This window comes from Oxyura jamaicensis, chromosome 8 (genome assembly GCF_011077185.1).
Source record: "Oxyura jamaicensis isolate SHBP4307 breed ruddy duck chromosome 8, BPBGC_Ojam_1.0, whole genome shotgun sequence".
Taxonomy (NCBI): Eukaryota; Metazoa; Chordata; class Aves; order Anseriformes; family Anatidae; genus Oxyura; species Oxyura jamaicensis.
The window spans coordinates 23,039,095-23,051,586 of record NC_048900.1 but is presented as its reverse complement, the minus strand read 5'-3'; the positions used below and the strand labels follow the sequence as shown (position 1 = coordinate 23,051,586).

The 12,492-nt window shown below is 51.6% G+C and overlaps 1 protein-coding gene across 1 annotated transcript; it reads right to left on the bottom strand.

Moving 5' to 3' along the window:
* Nucleotides 1-1,395: 1,395 nt before the first annotated feature.
* On the bottom strand, nucleotides 1,396-11,097 carry LOC118170916 (cytochrome P450 4B1). The gene is made up of 12 exons (XM_035333538.1): nucleotides 10,833-11,097; nucleotides 7,235-7,379; nucleotides 6,501-6,545; nucleotides 6,157-6,284; nucleotides 5,179-5,303; nucleotides 4,716-4,867; nucleotides 3,885-3,991; nucleotides 3,252-3,442; nucleotides 2,858-2,991; nucleotides 2,697-2,761; nucleotides 2,061-2,143; nucleotides 1,396-1,893 (listed from the first exon to the last, which is right to left on the bottom strand). Exons 1-12 carry the CDS (start codon nucleotides 11,010-11,012, stop codon nucleotides 1,725-1,727), a joined length of 1,524 nt encoding a protein of 507 aa, XP_035189429.1. The 5' UTR covers nucleotides 11,013-11,097; the 3' UTR covers nucleotides 1,396-1,724.
* Between the last annotated feature and the right edge of the window lie 1,395 nt (nucleotides 11,098-12,492).

Genomic DNA, 12,492 nt, shown 5'->3' with positions numbered 1-12,492 from the left:
GATGTGGGATGCAGGATACGGGATGTGGGATGTGGGGTGAGGGATGTGGGATGCAGGGTGGTGTGAGAAGCTGGAAAGGCCTTGGCTCTGTGCAAGCAATGGTCTGCTAAAACATCGTTTTATCAGCATTATTCTCATCCTAAATCCAACACACAGCACCATAGCAGCTACTAGGAGAAAAATTAACTCTATTTCAGCTGAAACCAGGACACCATGCCAAGAAGCCGTGGACACAAGGCAGGGAGAAGGGCGGCAATGCTGCAGAACACCTCTCCTCTTCCTCTTCAGATGGGGAGAGGCAGATTTTTAGTGAGTCCTAAATGTCCCCAGTGACTGAACAAGGTGAAGGCAGGAGCAGCCCAGCCATGAACACGTACATCATCTGGGAACGCAGCAGAGTGGTCTTTCCTCTACCCTCAGTTCAGCTCATGCCCAAACAACAGGCAGACCAGAGCTGTCCTTCTGCAGCCCTACACCACAGTGCATCCATTGCTTTCTTTGGGCATTTGGACTCTGCTGCAAAAATGATCACCTGCTTGTAAAAGCTCTGAAAATGGGGATTTCCAGGCAACCTACGTCAGTGCTCAAGAAACTTCAGAGATTACTTTGTGATATGTAATCTGTGTGTACCCACATGCAATTTTGCAGAGGACATTTATTTATGTGAGGACCATTGTGACAAGGTCCCCTGATCTGATCCCCATTTACCTACTCCCATTTAGTGGGTGCAATGTGAGTTCAGCCTCGTGCTCTTGCTAATCTGATGTTCTTGCTTTCATTTTTCACTTTTGCATGCCAAGGTTCATCCACATGATAGTTTTTTGTTTGTTTGTTTTTAATCTTATCATGAAACAAAACTGAATCCAATAAAGAGATCTATGCTGTTTGCTTCTGGTGACCAACTATTTTGATAAAAAAAATTATCTTATTACACTTTAGAATATGAAGGCAAAGAGGTACAAGGGGAAATTTTAGATAAATATTATTTAAGTATCCAAGTTTGGTGTTTGTGTTGACTACAACAGCTGAATATTATTGATTCATTTTACCTTTATAGTCCTCCATGTCTTCAAAAAACCTTTTTGGAGAGGCTGCAGCATCATCAGTCATTTCCCTTCATGGTTTTGTGCAGTAGCTATATGCCTGCTCTTCTGCTTTGTGTGTCCTTACAGAGTCACATCCTGATAATTTGAGCAGTTTTTCCAATTTATCAAGATAATTCTGAATCCTAATACCACATCTGTTTTCTGAACTACTGGGAAAAATCTTGTTTTAGTCACTTTGGCAGTTTTTGCACCAGAGGTGGTTTAATCTGTAGGGCCCATGGAAGAAGATTGTGGGGTGGCTGGTGTGACCAACCTGGTAAGCATCAGCAATACAAACCAAAGCAGTGGCTGGTACAGGAATTACTGGTTTATTAATGCAAAAATTACAGCATATTCTGCAGTTTGAGCAGAAGTTCGGGGCCCAAACTATAATCAGTGCATTGAGTGTAATTAGGCATTGAGCAGGAAAAGAGAGGTGAGGTCTGCCCCAAGCTGACCTGCAGGCACTGGGGAGGTGCGGGCACCGAGGTGACCATGGGGACAAGTTCAGCTGCTGGCAGCAGCGCAGAAATGAGGAATCCTCATCCCCAAAGCCTGCTGTGCACCTTTTGTCCCAGGGAAGCATGGCTTTCTTCTCCACTCGGTCCCTCCTGCTGCCTCTCGGGCCATTTCCCAGCATCAGCGGATTTTCTTTAAGTGCAGGTGAATGCCATTCTTGGAGCGAAGGATGATCTGAGGTATCTTCAAGGGGGGATTGGCTGAGTCGGGGGACAGCTCGAAGCGGAGCAGGGTCAGGGCCAGGGCCACTTTCAACTCATTCATAGCAAACTGCTGCCCGATGCAGTTCCTGGGATAAAGTGGCTCAGCTCAGCCTCTGGGCACAGCAAGTACCCAGGGGACATGAGCAGGAGGGACCAGGGAGAGTGTCCCCTGGCACAGGCTCCGTTGGGCTGAGCCACCCCCAGGGATGCACGTTTCCTCTCCCCACTTCTCTTCCAAAGTCCAGTACTTTACCTGATTCCAGCAGCAAAAGGCAGAAAGGCGTGAGAGTGCCTGCCAGACGTGTTCTCTGGAGAAAACCGCAAAGGGTCAAATGCCTGGATGTGAAGTATTGACAGCAAGAAGAAGGCGGTTATTTAAGGAGTAAAGGTACTGACTGGTATCCTCAGAAATGCTACACCCCATAATTTCTGAACAACCCCATTGGAGAGAGGATGCATTTCAAGATGGACTGACACTCATACACCAGAACCCCTTGGTTTCCACAGAGCTGTGCAATGGTGTTGCCAAGACAAATCATACACAGCAATGATTACAGCCAAGGAGCTGTGATGCATGGGTGTGATTCAACTCACCACATATAAGCTGAGCAAAACTATCTTTTTGTCTGTTAACGTGAGAAGCTTCGTCTTCTCACGCTTCTTCTTTGTGGTGCTGCACCCTGTGAAGTGGTGCTAACGCTGCTGTCTGACCTTGCTGAGCAACGACCACCAGAGCCTGAAACACGGCAGCTGCTTCTCAACCTCCCAAAGGTGTTGAGCAAAGACATGCAGCAGCAAGAGTGCCCTGCTGTCCTAACACACAGAGCGGGAGTTCAAAGAGGTGCAGCATATGGTGGGAAAGTTATTAGAAGGTCACGCCAAGACTTACCAAAGGATCTTTCCATACCATGGGGTTTCGGTGAATGGCATAAATGCTAATCGCGACGGTGCAGCCTGTAAAGCAGTCAAGGAGGAGAAAAGGCTTTGCTCAGTGGCAAAGGCTAAATGATTTTACTGCTGTGAAGTCAAGAGGACATGGGACACGCAAACCTTCTGGCAGGGTGCGTCCGTCATGGAAGGTGATGGGTTTGTTGAGCTGCCGGGACACGCCGGGGACCGGCGGGTAAAGGCGAAGGCTCTCCTTGATGCACATGGTGCTGTAAGTCATCTTCCCCAGGTCCTCCCTGCAGAGACAGGGTAATGTCGAGCCGCTCACTCCCTCCCACTGCCCCCTTGAAATGGATGGGGTCCCCAGCTTGCTGAACAACTTTAACCTTTCAACAAGGTTAAGCACAACGTGACAGTGGGACGCAAAAAGCCACGACTACAACATCAGCAACATGAAAAATCAGTCCCTTAGCATTCCAGCTTTCAGCATATGAAGACATTGCTCACTTAGGAATGACTGTAGTGGGGAAACAGATGGGGAAACATGCAGCCTTACCACTGAAGTGTCTCCCGGTCGCCCAGGATGCCCTGGATCTCCTCCCTGCAGCGCGCCTGGTGCTCGGGGTGCAGTGCCAGGCAGTACAAGAGCCAGGAGATCCCGCTGGCCGTCGTGTCATGCCCCTCGAACATGAACGTGTCCACCTCAGCACGCAGGTCCTCATCAGACAGGCTAGCTCCATTCTCGTCCTAGCAGCCCAGAGAGAGCTTCAGTGCCCCCAGTTAACCCAGGAGGGGACACTGCAATCTTTCAGCTGTTGATGCATGAATGATGATGGCTTTGGTATACGTATACACAAATAAATCTCTTCAGCCTGAATCAGGGCCCCTTTTCATTTGTAAATCCCTTTGTCCCCCTTTATATTAAGACTGTAATATACCTCTCAGGGTTGAGCTCCCCAACAGGCACTGCCAACGTCTCAGTGGCTGAACGCCAGGTCACCTCAGCCTCTCCTCAGCTGGGCAGGACCAGGCATGGTGTTTTCAGCTGATCTAATGGCTCATGTGGCCCTGATGACCTCCAGGGGTTTGTGACACCCCCTCAGGGGCTGGATTTTGTACTCTCTAATGCCCTGCCTGCTGGTGAGTGTCCTCCTCAGCCAAGATGAGCCGTGCAGCTATCACCACTCACCTTGGCACAGAGCAGAATGTCCAGGAAGTCCAAATGCCTCTTCTTCTGGATCTTCTCAAATTCCCGTTCATCTTTAAGGGACTCCTTCCGCTCAAGGATCACCTTGTCTGAGCAAGGAAGAGTTGAAGGTCTGAGCAAGGAAGAGTAGCAGGGGCAGGAGATGCCTGGAAATCACCTCCTGAATGCAAAGCTTGCCCGAGGGGATGTCTCCTAACAGTTCATGATGCATTTGACACGTGTATTTCTGCATCCCAGGTAGCTTTGCTTTTTCAGGAGCATGACAACAAATGACATGCACATTGCCATCACCTGTAATAGCAGATCCTTTTCTGCAAAATCTTTTGCCCACCACAGACCCCTTAGTCTGTCCTACCCACCCCTCCTGCACTGAAATCATGCCTGGCCTGGAGAGGAAAATCATTCCTGGCAGCAGTGTTGCCTGCAGTGCTCATCCCTCCATCTTGCCAGTCTCTGGTCGTGTAACAGGAGTGTTCCCAGAGAAGAATCCCTCTGAGCCCTCTGTTAGCCCAGTTTAATAACCCAGGAGCTCTCAGACCCCTTGCTTCATGCTCAACACGAGCTACTGCTGCAAGCTGATGCTCTCTGTGGATGCTCACAGGATCTCTGCGTGGGCAAGGAGGTAACTCACCCAGGGACTCATGGAGGTACCTAATTCTCCACTCTGGATGGGTTTCTTTGGGCCAGAGGCTGGAGCAGTGCCAGTAGATGTGGCAGATGCAGAGCCTGGGCCATGCCTGCTCCCTGGAAAGCTCTTCCAGCCACCACCTGCCCTACATGAAAGCTTTGGGAGCTGATAAAGACAGGGCATACCTGTGTGCTCGTGAGCGAGCTGGCAGACCTTCCTGAACCGGAACCCCTGGGGGCTGAGCCAGTAAATGAAGTCGTTGTGGTAGGGGAAGATGCGGAGCCGCTGGTGCACCATCTGGCACAGGTCGTAGACGGCCTGGATGTAGCTGTTTTTCCTGGGAAGAGGGGAAGAGAATTACACTGCTGCATGTGCTGGGATGGGCAGTAATACCAGCCTGAAGCCATTGCCATCCTCAGCCTCCCTGGGGTTCATGAGCAGTGACTAACCAACTATTTAAGGTATAATGGCATCAGAAAGACTTCTTTAAAACTAGAGGGCTGCTGCACTTCTACTTAGCAAGTGCTTGCCCAAGTGACTGGAGTCTGAGTGGTTGAAGTGGATCTGGGAGCATCACAACAAGCAATTTGCCCGCTTCCCCTCTGAGCTGCAGACTTTCCGCCAGGGCTCAGGACACCCAGCACTGACCTGTTGATCTGGCAGTTGCTGTGATAGCTGAAGGCACATTTCATGATGCTATCAAGAGTCATCAAGCTGACGTGCTCGAAGAGCTCCACTGGTTTCCCATCAGCGGCCAGCTTTTCCCATTTATCCTGGGAGGTAAAGGAGACAAGAATGAGAAGGCAAGGGGCAGTCCGGCAAGGTCTGCACTCACCCTCCCGTTAGGCGAGTGCTTGGCCTTGGGTATGTCCCAAAGGAATGGAAAAGAGAAAAACTGCTGCCAAAATCCCAGCAAGGGGAAGACAGCACCTGGCCTGATTTGTCTCAAGCTGCTACCCACGGATGTGGTGGACCCAAAAGCTGAGAAAAGACGGAGAGAGAGGAGCATGGACGCAGCCGAGCTCTCAGCTTGAAACCAGGCTGGGAAATAGGGCTCGCAGATACAGTTTTATGTCTGGTAAAGCTTGCCACCTGGTGGCATGGCCTGACACGGCACTTTCTGCAAGTGCAAAAACCGCACAAACCGCACCACGGTGCATTGCAAAAGCTTTCCTGGCTCTGCAGCCCCCGAGCCCTGGCTGCTCCCGGGGCTGGCAGGAGGGAGGACAGCAGGGAACTGCACAGAGCTGCTGGGGTAGAGCCTGGGCAAAGCCCTGTGAGCTGCTCTGGGGAGGCTGGGTGGAGGAGGATGAGGAGAAGGAGCACCCAGAGCTGCACCAGATCCTGCCTGTCCTGGGGCAGCTGTGCACAAAGCCTCCAACCCCTCACCTCTAGCTCACCCTGGTTTCTATCATGCCCAGCACTGAGGGATGAAAGGACACTGCATCACTGTGCATTGGGCAAGCCAGGGACTGCAGTCCGGCTGAGGGTAGGACAAGAAAGCACAGCCTTTAACCTCAGGTCTTGGTGTAGCCATGCCCCAACTGTTATATTTTAGGGATTTGTTTTGAAATTTTATTTACTTTGGTTTTTCATTTACAAAAGTGCCTTTGACATCACCCCTACCAGCATCACGTTGGTAGACTCTGCCATCAGGGCTACGTAAGGCTTCAGGACGTCGTAATGAAACCCTGGCGTCAGGAGCTTTCGATGTTGGTGCCATTTTGGCCCGTGTAAGATCAGCAACCCTTTCCCTGGGGAAACACAGGCAGCACATGTTTCTGTAGGCACGAGCAGAACGTTTAACCTGTCTATGGACACAGCCCAGCTAAACGTGCTAAAAAGTAATAATTTCAGAAAGATTTTTGCTCTTACTGCATCAAGGAGCAAGTGTAATGCTGCTTATTTATAATGTGTTCTCGACTAACTTTAGGGTCATTCCTGGAAGACAAAGCCCTGGGAATACTTACCAATCCACGGGATAAGGTGTTTATAGCTGATGTTATCCTTGGGATCTGTAAAAAAAAAAATGAGAGAAAAAAAGAAAGAGAAAATAAAAGGGAAAGCATTTCACCAGCATCGATCTACCAGTTCGCACCTGAAGGCTGGCCCTGGGGTACCACTTCTGGCTGGGTGTGAGACAGAACTGGTGGCAGCCTTGCAGGACTGATCGCTATTTCATGGCAAAACAACACTGTTGGACTCAATTGGGAAAAACTGTATAAAAGCAAATGCTCGGAGTGGAATAAACAAGAATATTGGTAGTCCAAAGTCGAACGGATACGCTGTAGGATAAATGATTAACCCTCCCAGACAGCGCTGTCTAGCACCTCTCTCTCTGGATGCACCAAACCAATGGCTCCGCAGGTCTGAGCCAACGCCAAAGCTCTGAGTTGTCCTCTCCTTGCTGGGATCAGGCACCAAGAAGATGACTTTTCAAGGAGCACTTGAGGAAGTAAGATTTGTTGGCATGTTTCAGGTGGTTTTGAGGGCCCCTGGTCCCTTGTACCCTTGTTGAGACACACAGCTGTGTGCCTGAAGCATGCAGGACAGGGCACGCAGGAGCCAAATATCTCCATGCCTTTGGATGATTTCTGCAAGGCAACTTATTTGTGAAATCCTGCCTTGCTGTGAATTGTCATCCTGGCACGGGACAGCTGCAGTGCGTGACTGCTGCCCCACAGCTGGGTGCGTCATCTCTTACCTCCCCTGGCAAACAGGGCCTTGGCATAGTTGGGATCGGTGACAACCAGGAATGCTGAGAAGCTCCCAAACCAGAGAGGGTGGGCATACAGGTACTTCTGTGACCAGACATCTACCTTGTCCAGCGCCTCTTCCTCTTTGAGAAACTGAAGTTGTGGAAAAGTGAAAAGAGAAAGAATGCTCAGATTCGGTGAAAAAAATATATATATCTCCTAAGCCACCGTCTTAAAAAGCTCAAGGTTTTCCAGCACCACTAAACCATCACCAGCAAGGGGTGGTTCTCCCTCCAGGTTTGCACAGCATGAGAAGCAGTTGTGCTTGTTACTTTAAAACATCATATAAAGTAATTCTTCCTTATCAATTAATCCTAGCCACAGGGAACATCCTTATGGGCAGGTGCGCGCTGCCTATCTGTGCATGCATGTTCGGTGCTCTTTTTCCACGGCCGCTCCAAAGATTTACCCCAGACAGCACCTGGGTTTTGTGGCAGGAGAGGACATTCCTGCTTGCATATTGCTGAACAATTAGCACCCCAGAGTAATGAGAAAACACAACAGCACTTTTACAGCAGCCAACTGCACTGCTGCTGTGCCTGCTCTGGGGCAGCGATGCCTTCTCCCTGTGAAAGCTGCACGCTGCTTCCTCCAGCCATTCACGTGGAGAAGGCCAGTGTCCAGGTAAAACCCAAAGAATGTGTCCAAAGTCACCAAGGGAGCGTGTAAAGGAGGGGATGCTGGTCATTAATGTCCCATCAAGATTTCATTGATTACCACGGATTTAATTTAATCTGCAATGGAAAGCCAGTGCCCCCAGAAAAGACTCTGAGGAACAACACATGAACACCATCACCTATAGCAGTGGCACTGGATGGTTCATTCTTTCAAAGTGATCATTGTTTTATTGCTTTTACAGCCGGTTGTGGTGTACATTAAGCAGGCAATAACCAATGAACTGGTTTACCAAGCTGAAAGTTTAACTACACTTGCCATGCAATGGATTTGATATGGTGTAGAAATTAGCCACAATATCACCTTATTTACTGAGTCAAGGGGATGTTTGCTCGATTACTTTAGTGCTCACTTATCTTGGCTCGGCTTTTCGTTCAGCGAGCGTTTCTCGGTGGTGGTTGGTGCTCGGTTAGCTGCCCACCCAGCCTTGTCCCAGGGAGACACAGCGGGCGTCTGCTCCATGGGGCCAGCCCCAGCTCACCCCCAGCCAAACCCCAGCTCAAGGTTTAGGACTTAGTAAAGAGAATCATACATTTCTCCAGTTTCAGGGGGGCAGTTTTTCTCCTAAAGGCAGCGGCCCTACCCAGCGCCCATCTGCCAGCCTATACCTTAGGCAGCATCAGCACGGGACTTGGCACGGTGCCTTCAGACACCTGAGCAAGTGACAGTCCCTTGGACACGGCTGCTTGGGTTTCTTCCTGTTGTGCAATCAGAGAAAGCATAAACATGCTGGCAGTAACTGGGACAGCAGTAAGGCTCACTGTGCTCAGCTTTCCAGGGGTGGCAGAAGCCCTAACGCTGCAAGTCTTTGCACCTAGCCTTCTGTCTGGAGCATTGGCACCCACTTTGATCCACGCTACTGAGGCAAATTGTTGCGCTGGCAGAGAGCAGAGCGAGTTCTGTGAAAGGAAAGATTGCCCCCAATGTGAACCACCTCTGCCTGCCATGCAGAGGGGGTTAAAGTCCTGCAGGTTGCAGAGGAATGTCAACTGTCAGCTCCTGCTTCTTAAACAGATACGAGGCATGCATGTTTGGTGTGCTTTTAAAAAAAAACAAAACACAACAGCACTTCTATTTCTTCCTCCCTTGGGTGCTTTAAAAGACAAGTATAACCCCTGCTTGGTTCTAAGGAAGAAAGGTAATAGCCTGATCTCACACCGAAATGCAAGTTTTGGAATGGATCCAACGTTAAAAGCATCTGGGAAGAGGCGCCTAAAGGCATTTTTAATGACCACACGCTGATAGCAAATGAAGCACAGGAAACACGGGAGCTGAAACCTGACCACTATGCTGCACTAACACAGCTTAGTCAAAAATAGGCTTGCTCTCCTCCAGTGGGTGCTAAAACAGGCGAGATGCACACGGAAGGCTGCCGAGGGACTGACAGCCCTCCTGGACCGTGGACAGCTCACCTGTCATTCCCCAAAATCTTGACCATGGGGAAGTGCGGCCAGGGCCTGGCACTCTGGGTTTTCACCAGGTCATGCCACTTCAGCGAGACAGAAGGGCTCTGCGCCACCTCTCCTGACACTAGTTTCTACCAAGTGACTTGGATAAGCAGAGGTTAATACTGAAGAATGCTTTAAAACAGTGATGCATTCCCAGGAGAATTACCTGAGGCACCATAAATATATTTGAGATACTGAACTGAACCAAAACTGGCACTTCATTACTTTAAATTGATGGAATAGGAAATCTTGGTGTTCTCCCTAGATAGAGCTGCCAGACATCCCGTTAGCTCCTCTTCTAGGTGTCCATAGATTTTGTACTCAGCATGTGCCTAGGGCATTTACAGCTTCCTCGCTGGCTCAGTGAACTGTTGGTTTTTAGTGAATTTAGCAGCACCTAATCAGTAAAACTAAGAGCAATTCTTCCTCAACATAGTAGAAACTTGTCGAAGGTAAAAGGTTACTATAGTCCAAGGTAAAGTTGAACTGTGAACAATGTAGCAATGATGGGAGTGACTGATCAGCAGCGAGTCAAGTCCCATCTCAGTATAAATTGGCACAGCTGAGAAACTGGTGAACACACTTCATTAACTGCACTTTTAAAGTCTAATTGGCAGTACAACAAAACCCCAAACTGGCCCGTCTTCACATTCACGGTGCCAAAAGCCTAACTGCCCTGTCCAGCACAGCAAAACTGGGGCTGCCGTGGCGCGGACATGGTCTCGCGGAGGTCCTGCCTCCAGCAGAACTTCACCACATCTCCAACTATTTCTTTGGAGTGTCAATTATTTAATGTGCCATAGATTTGGTCAGGGTGGGGAATCAGGAGAGGTCAGGATGATTTTAGAAATGCAGAATCAGTCACAGAATCACAGAACAGGTTGGGTTGGAAGGGACCTTAAAGACCACCTGCTTCCAGCCCCCTGCCACGGGCAGGGATGCCACCCACCAGATCCACTTGCCCAAAACCCCATCCAGCCTGGCCCTGAAGACTTCCAGCGGGAATTAAAAAGCTCCTCCACCTTATAATGAATTAAAAACCTTTTCACATCAGGCAGCACCTTGCAGAGCTGCCAGGAAGCTGCACCATGCTCACACGCTGATCCATGCAGGCAAGCACGCATCTTGGGATCAGTCACGCACGCCACAGGCGCTTATTATAGGACTTTTTGTGCCCATGGGCGTGTTCAGCCGCGGGTTTAACTCTTCCTTAAGAAGGCACCTCGCGGTGCTGCCTCCTTCCCCCCGCGTTTTGCAGGCACCGCAGCGTGAGGCTCTCCCCGGCGCCTCTCCCGGCGCTCCTCACGCGTGTCCCCCCGTCCCCACGCGGGGTCACCTCCCGGCTGCCCCCGTTCCTCCCGCAGCCCCTTGCCGCTCCCCATTCCCCCGGAGGGCCGGCGCCCACCCGCGTCTCTCCCCCTACCTCGTGGACGTGCCCGAGCAGCCAGTGCGTGGGGTGCCCGGGGAAGGCGGCCAGAGCCCGGAGCAGCTCCCTCCGCCGGTGGTAGAGCTGGATGGCCTTCAGCAGCACGCAGGTCAGGCAGAAAACGCCGGCCAGGTGCAGCACCCGGGCTACATCCATGCCCAGCCAGGTCGCCTTCATCACCCTCCGCACCAAAATCTCCACGCAGCCGCTCGCCGCGGCTCCGGGCGGGTACCGGAGTCCTTGTCCCCGCCGGCAGCCAATGCAGGGCGGGGAGGCAGGGCCGGGAGGCCGAGTGGAGGCCAAATCACGGCACAGCTTGTTGGGAACGGAGCTGCCAGCCCCGGGAGATGCCGCCCGCCCCGGCAGATGCCGCCCGCCCCGAGCCCCCCCACCCGCCGGTAACCGGCGGCGAGCCCCGGGCAGGGCTGGGGGGGAGCGGGGCTGGGGGGTGCCCGCAGGTCCGGTGGCGCTGCGGGGAGCTGCTGGGATGCGGGGGCATAAGATAAAGGGATGTGGGGCTAAGCGTCCACACACAGTCGGGTTTGTGGCATGGAAATGCAGGGTGTGTGTCTGGCAAAAATTGAGGCTGGGGGGGGCATTCAGGGCTTTGCTCTGCAGAGATATGGTTGAGTGCTGTGTGAGCAGAGGCACGCTATGAAGGTAGAGCTTAAAGCTGGCTCGGATAAAATTTGAAGATGAGACTTCCACAGCGAGCTGGGAGTCCGGCCATGGGAATGGTACTGGGCATAAAACAGCCCCAAAAGCCCCAAGCTGAGGGATGTGTGGTGCTGGGTGGCTGGATGTGCCCTGCAGTGAGGGGCTGTGGGGACAGAAAGCGTGTCCCTTCATGGGGACAAATCCATGGCACTGGGTGCTGTCCGATGGACACACAGGAGGTGTTTGGGGAGCCCCAGATGCTCCTGTGCCAGGCAGCCACATGGTGTTGGCCCTGGTGGAGACCATGGAGCTGCTCCTGGGGTCTTGTAGGGGCAGGCTCAGCTCTCGGGCTGGGAAGCTGGTGCACACCCAGGGGATGAGGGCTTTCCTCGCTCTGCCCTGGTGCCCTCAGACATCTCCCTGCCTCCCTGCTGTGCAGGGATGAGGTTTAGGTTGAAAATTATGAAACATTTTTCTCAGAAAGAGCAGTCAGATATTGGAATGCGTTGCGCAGGGAGGAGTCACCGTCCCTGGGGGTGTTCGAGGAAAGGCTGGACGTGGTGCTTAGGGACATGGTTAAGTGGGTGACATTGGTGGTAGGGGACGGTTGGACCAGATGATCTTGGAGGGCTTTCCCAACCTTAATGATTCCGTGGCAGGTGTTACTGTCAGACTGGGGCTGCAGACGGGTTTAGCGCGTGTGACTTTGAAACTGGGGCTGAGGCCAGGTGCGAGCTGCAGAAGGAGCTGTGGAGACGCTATCCAGTTTGTGCCCTTCGATTAAACCACTTTTAATCATCTCCTCAACTGTGCCCTTCGATTAAGCCACTTTTATTCATCTCAACTGTTTCTCAGACCCGCTCCTGCAGAGGGCAGAGGCTTTGCCTTGAAGCGGGTGAACACTTCAGGGTGGCCACAAGCCCCACTTGCAGGGCACGTTACACATGTAGGGGAGGTCACACATGGAGGAGATCCTTCACTTATAGGGAGACCCCACATG

Coding starts and splice junctions, on each gene's coding strand:
- LOC118170916 (XM_035333538.1), bottom strand. CDS start 11,012: ATGAAGGCGACCTGGCTGGGCATGGATGTAGCCCGGGTGCTGCACCTG. Junction 3,992..4,715: donor GCTCGCTCACGAGCACACAG/GTATGCCCTGTC, acceptor TTCCTTGCTCAG/ACAAGGTGATCCTTGAGCGG. Junction 2,144..2,696: donor TGGTATGGAAAGATCCTTTG/GTAAGTCTTGGC, acceptor CTTCACATCCAG/GCATTTGACCCTTTGCGGTT.